Source organism: Otolemur garnettii, unplaced genomic scaffold, assembly GCF_000181295.1.
Source record: "Otolemur garnettii isolate 467f Iridium unplaced genomic scaffold, OtoGar3 scaffold00059, whole genome shotgun sequence".
NCBI classification, from domain to species: domain Eukaryota; kingdom Metazoa; phylum Chordata; class Mammalia; order Primates; family Galagidae; genus Otolemur; species Otolemur garnettii.
In genome coordinates this window covers 5,038,877-5,045,117 of record NW_003852454.1, presented here as the reverse complement: position 1 = coordinate 5,045,117, position 6,241 = coordinate 5,038,877, and the positions used below count along the sequence as shown (strand labels likewise).

At 44.0% G+C, this 6,241-nt stretch overlaps 1 protein-coding gene across 1 annotated transcript in view; it reads left to right on the top strand.

Moving 5' to 3' along the window:
- SCTR (secretin receptor) overlaps positions 1–6,241 on the top strand; it is an 80,381-nt gene that overhangs the window by 18,337 nt on the left and 55,803 nt on the right. The window contains exon 2 of the mRNA XM_012806875.2: positions 4,779–4,899. Coding sequence (XP_012662329.1) covers positions 4,779–4,899 — 121 coding nt within the window. The remainder of the gene's footprint in view (positions 1–4,778; positions 4,900–6,241) is intronic.

Sequence of the window (6,241 nt, the reverse complement as noted above, 5' to 3'; positions counted from 1 at the left end):
GAGAATCGCTTCTTAAGCCCAGGAGTTTGAGGTTGCTGTGAGCTGTGATGCCTCAGCACTCTACTGTGGGCGACAGAGTAACACTCTGTCTCAAAAACAAACAAAACAAACACTATAGCTCTTGTTTTGAGGAAAATTTTTTTATGTAAAGTTCAGCAATTCTTTCATTTTCACTTGTTTTTCCTGTGAATTTCAAGTAAAATTATATTTAATACTTTTTGATTTAATAAGTGCAGGGTATCCCAAAAGTTGCCCTTAAAGTCACCATACATACGGAAAATGGGAAATTGTGGCTAAATGTACCTTTATTTACAAAATATTCTTTAAAAATTTTACAAAAAATGTACAAAATATTCTTTACATGTTGGCTGCCTCTTTGTAAAATTTCATAATGAATGTTTTGTAAACAAAGATACATTTAACTACAATCCCATTTTCCCTATGTGTGGCAATTTGGGGGCAATTTGGGGGGCACCTTGTATATAAAACACGTGTAAATATACATACGTATAACCACTGAACATCAGCTTTTTCTCACCCTCTCTCTGTAGGTTAATTTTGATAAGAAGGGGGCTCATTTCACATTCTCCCATCCAGGCGTTTTCCAGGTGCTTGCTCCGTTGATGAACCTGCTTTTCCCAGCCACTCCCATCGGCCTGTGGATTCTTCTTTTTCCCTGCTAGTCACCACCTGGAAGCCATGGTCTCAGTCCTTTTGGCAGAATATTGTTCCTGTAACAAAGACACTGGTGGACATCACACTTTTTTTTTTTTTTTGCAGTTTTTGGCCTAGGCTGGGTTTGAACCCGCTACCTCCAGCATATGGGGCCGGCGCCCTACTCCTTTGAGCCACAGGCACCGCTCCCACACATTTCTTTAGTTGGCATATGGCCACCACACAAAATTACCTTTGTTTGTTACCTTTTATTTTTTTATTTTTATTTTTATTTTTGAGACAGAGCCTCAAGCTATCCCCCTGGGTAGAGTGCCATGGCATCACAGCTCACAGCAACCTCCAACTCCTGGGCCCAAGCGAGTCTCCTGCCTCAGCCTCCCAAGTAGCTGGGACTACAGGCGCCCGCCACAATGCCCAGCCATTTTTTGGTTGCAGCCATCGTTGTTTGGCGGGCCCAGGCTGGGGATTCAAACCTGCCACCTTAGGTGTATGTGGCTGGCGCCTTAGCCGCTTGAGCCACAGGCGCCAAACCCGTTTATTACATTTTAATGGGAAGGTAAAGGGCAAAAAGATGTGGGATGACAAAATCATGTCCATTGGGATGGCCATTATAAAACAACATTAACAAGAAGAAAATAACAGGTGTTGGTGAGGATGCAGAGAAATTGGAACCGTTGTGCGTGGCTGGTGAGAATATAAAATGGTGTAGCCGCTATAGAAAACACTTTGGCAGTTTTTAAAAATAATTAAATGTCATATTACTATACAATCCAGCATTTCAGCTTCTGGGTGTATGGGTGCGTATACACACAAGAATTGAAAGCAGAGACTCGAATAGATATTGGTACAGCCTTGTGCTATTAGCAGCGTTATTCACAATAGCCAAAAGGTGGACGAAAACCAAGTGTCCATTGATAAGCAAAATGTACTATATCATACAATGGGAAGTATAATCAGCGTTAAAGGGAAGAAAATTCTGATACATGCTATAACACGGATGAACCTTGAAAACTACTAAGCCAGATGCAAAAGGATGTGATATTGTATGATTTCACGAACATGATGAGGTACCTAGAATAGGACAATTCATAGAATCACAAGGTCAACTAGAGATTACCAGAGACTGGGGGACGGGAAGACTGTGGAGTTATTGCTAAAAGAGAGCAGAATTTCTGTCTTTCAGAAAAATTCTGGCAGTGGATATTGGGGATGGTTCCACAACATTGTGAATATACTTAATGCCATTGAATTTGTATACTTTGAATGACTAAAGTGGTAAATTTTGTGTGATGTGTATTTTACTACTATTTAAAAAAGAAATGTTGGGCTCAGCACCCGTAGTACAGTGGTTAAGGTGTTGGCCACATGTACCGAGGCTGATGGGTTCAAATCCAGCCCAGGCCAGCTAAACAATGACAACTGCAACAAAAAATAGCCTGGTGTAGTGGCGGGTGCTGGTAGTCCCAGCGACTTGGGAGGCTGAGGCAAGAGAATCACTTAAGCCTATGAGTTGGAGATTGCTGTGATCTGTGATGCTACAGCACTCTACCAAGGATGACAGAGGGTTGAGACTCTGTCTCAAAAAAGAAAAGAAAAGAAAAGAAAAGAAAAGAAAAGAAATGTTGGATGAAAATGGATGAGAAGAAACAGTTAAACTGTCTATACTCTGTCTTATATTAAGTGGATTTTTTCATTCAAGCTCTTCTGTTTCCTCCACGGAAAGCCAGAGAGTGCCAGAGACTACACATTTCAGTGAGGGCTCGGTGGGACCCCACAAAGAAGAGGACATGGGATGAGTGTGTGGGCTGAGTGCCAATACCAGCTCTCTTGACAATTGCTATATTCCTAGGGAAACGACTTGCTTCACTGTGGGAGTCTAAATGACAATGTGAGTAAGACATTTGCTGAATTGTGTCAAGAAGAAAATAGAAGTTTAGGGCTGAGGGTGGGGCAGGAATGAGCATTTTATAATCTAGAGCTGGGTGGGCCCAGGTGATTCTGCAGCAATGTGCTGTGGCTGATCACAGGTTCTGGGCCAGTGGAGGTGGGGTGTGTTTTGTGGGGACCATAATAAACCTTAGCCAGCTGGTTCTCGGAGGTGGAGGGAGAGGAATTGTTTCTGACGGCTGGTAATCATTCTAAGTGCAGTAATGAAGGGTGGTAAGTTATGGAAGCTCCAAAATAGGAGATAATTAGAAGATCAATCACGTTTGCCTTTGGAGTCCTTTGGGATAGGTATCCTCCCTTAGCTATCCTTCAGTGGCCCGGAGCTTTTGTTTATTTGTACCATTTTGGAGAGTGCCTTTGTCCCCAGGGAATTCTTCTTCTGCTACATTATGTTGAAATTTCCATCTATGAAGCACTAGTGGGCAATTGAAAAGAAGGTATGAAACCTGGTCCTGGACGTCATGGGAGCCCTGCGTATATGAACTTGGTCATAGCCGCTAACCACCATGGGCCACAGATTCCTTTTCTGTCTCTTTCTCAGGTTATTGTGAGAACTTATTAAGTTGGTGTATGTAAAAGAGCTTGGTAATATTAAAATTCTGTATCCATACTTTTTAAGAAAATTAAGGGTCCACTTCATTACTCTGTTCAGTTGTTCAATCATCCGTTCATTATATTATTGTACCCATGAAATAATGGAGTCACGTGATAGAGTCCACTCTGGAAAGAGCTAGGAAACCAGGACTGTGTGCTGGCCCCTTCTCCACCCTGCCTTCCATGGCCCCCTACCCCAGTCACTGTTCTTTTGGAACTGGGAGATGGTTAAGAGCGGATTTTAAAGAACGTATCAACTAGACATGATGGCAGTCATGCCAGTCATCTTAGCATTTTGGAGGCTGAGGTGGAAGGATTGCTTGAGGCCAGGAGTTCAAAACCAGCCTAAACAAGAACAAAACCTATTCTTTACAAAAAAAGTTAGAAAAATTAGCTTGGTGTGGTAGCTTGCAGGTACCTGTAGTCCCAGCTACTTGGGAGACTGAGGCAAGAGGATTGCTTGACTGTAGGAATTTGAGGTTGCCATGAGCTGTGGTGATTACCACTGCACTGTAATTTAGGGGACAGTGCAAGACCCTGTCTCAGAAAAACAAAACAAACTTGTATGAATCAAAAGTAAGCTTTTAAAAACAGAGACATCCATACAGATGGAGTGAAATAAAGTAAGTTCCACAGACTAACAGTAAGGTCTTGAGAAAGCAAACAGTTTATTGAACTCAGGAGCCATGATAAACTTAAGATAGGGTGACCAGATTTTAACACCGGTAAGGCGGGACAACATGGCCGGAGGGGTGGGGACGGGGCAGGGGACTGGGCAGGGCAGGGCCTGACAACAATGTAAACTTTGATAAGCAGTTCTCGATAATCACTTCTCAGCAATTATTTGTTATTATTACAGTTTAACATTATAAAATTAACAAAAATAATATAAAACTCATATTCTGGCGAAATAGCCACATGGCAGCTGAAAACCGTATATTCCCTTCTTGTTCTCCCGCCCGTTAGTGCATACTTTCTAAAAATTGGGATTTTTTAAAAACACCACAGGACGTGAGACAAATTGTTGAAAAGCGGGACATCTGGTCACCCTAACTTAAGAGCGAGATTTGGCTCGGCGCCTATAGCTCAACCGGCTAGGGCGCCAGCCACGTACACCTAAGGTGGCGGGTTCGAATCCCCAGCCTGGACCCGCCAAACAACAATGACGGCTGCAACCAAAAAATAGCCGGGCGTTGTGGCGGGCGCCTGTGGTCCCAGCTACTTGGGAGGCGGAGGCAGGAGACTCGCTTGAGCCCAGGAGTTGGAGGTTGCTGTGAGCTGTAATGCCATGACACTCTACCCAGGGGCTCTGTCTCAAAAAAAAAAAAAAAAAAAAAAAGATCGAGATTTGTAGTGGGCAAGTTACAGCTGATTTGAGTGTTGCAGCTGTCCCAGCTGTGTTCTGAATTCTTTCCCAAGAGTGGCTGTGTCCACCTTTCTGGGGAGCCCTTTGCCTTGCCAGTCAGATCCCTGCTGTCCAGCCTCAGTCCTGCCCACAGAAAGCCCATGTGGTAGGTTGGAGTTAGTGGCAATGATGAGCGGCCTTGGTTTGGGGTCTGCAGGTTGACGCTGAGCCCCCGCTGTGTGACGTGCTGCGAGTGCTGCAGGAGGAGCAAGACCAGTGTCTGCAGGAACTCTCCAGGGAGCGTGCGGGAGACCCGGGTGCCGAGCAGCCAGCGCCAGGTACGAGGCCCTCCTAGGTGCCGGGTTTTTTCTCGAATGTGGAGTGTGTGCAGTCCCAGTGGGCACAAGGGGCAGCTGGTCTTCTGAGCCAGGATGCGATGTAGGGCTGGTACTGCTTTACCCACTCAGACAACCAGCTGGGGGTTAGAGTAATTCTGGTGAGCAGTCTCCATGGACCGCAAGGCCAGATTCTCCCCATACTTCCCTTCTCTGGGCGTGAATACAGCCAGGGTTTTCTCACCATTGGCTTCTGCATGGCTTGGTCAAGGTAAGAGTTTTGTGGGAATTACTTTGCAAGGAGATCTTTTTTTCTCTCTCTCTCCTATCATTTTACCTTCACTGCCAGCTCCATGAATGAGGTGGTGGGAAAGATAGTGTGGGGTCAGAAAAACTTGGGGCTTCAAAGACGGCTGACACTCCTTGGCTGTGTGACCATGGGCAAATGATTGAACCCTCTGAGCCTGTTTCCTGATTGGTAGAATGCAGGTGATAATGTCTGTGTCAGGATGCTATTAATAAATGAGATGAAGTGTGTTAAATACAGACGCCTTGTAAAAAATTAAATATTTATTGTTATTAATCAATACTTTAAATACTAATTTTATATTGAAGCATTCATTTTATTTCTATTTCCTTCTCTTCTTTGTTCCTTATCATGGAAGAGTGAGGAGGAGGATGGCACTAGGAAAAGAGCCTATTGCAGCTACTCAGACAAACCTCTGTACATGGTTCATAACAGTCCTATTTATAATAATCAAGAAGTGGAAATACCCCAGGTGCCCCTCAACTGATGATTGGATAAACAATTCATACCCAGACAATGAAATAACATTCAGCCTTTAAACAAGGAGTAAGTTTGATACAACATGGACAGACCTGGAAAATGTGGCACCAAGTGAAAGGTCACACATCGTATTATTCTATTCACATAAAATGTCCTGATTAGGCAAATCCATGGAAACAAATAAGATTAGTGGTTGTCAGGGGATAAGAGGAGGGACAATGGGAAGTGATTGCCTGATAGGTACAAGGTTTTTTGGGGGTGGGGGCAAAACTTTCTTAGAACTAGGTAGAGGTTGCACCATATTATACCGTGAATGCCACTGAATTGTACATGTTAAATGGTAATTTTATGTTATAAGATTTTGTGTCAATTTTAAAAGTAAGAAAGAGGCTTAGTGTGTAGGGGGCTGGCCACATACATCGAGGCTGGTGGGTTCAAGCCTGGTCCAGGCCTGCTAAACAACAGTGACAACTGCAACAAAAACATAGCCGGGCGTTGTGGTGGGCGCCTGTGATCCCAGCTACTTGGGAGGCTGAGGCAAGAGAATTGCTGAAGCCC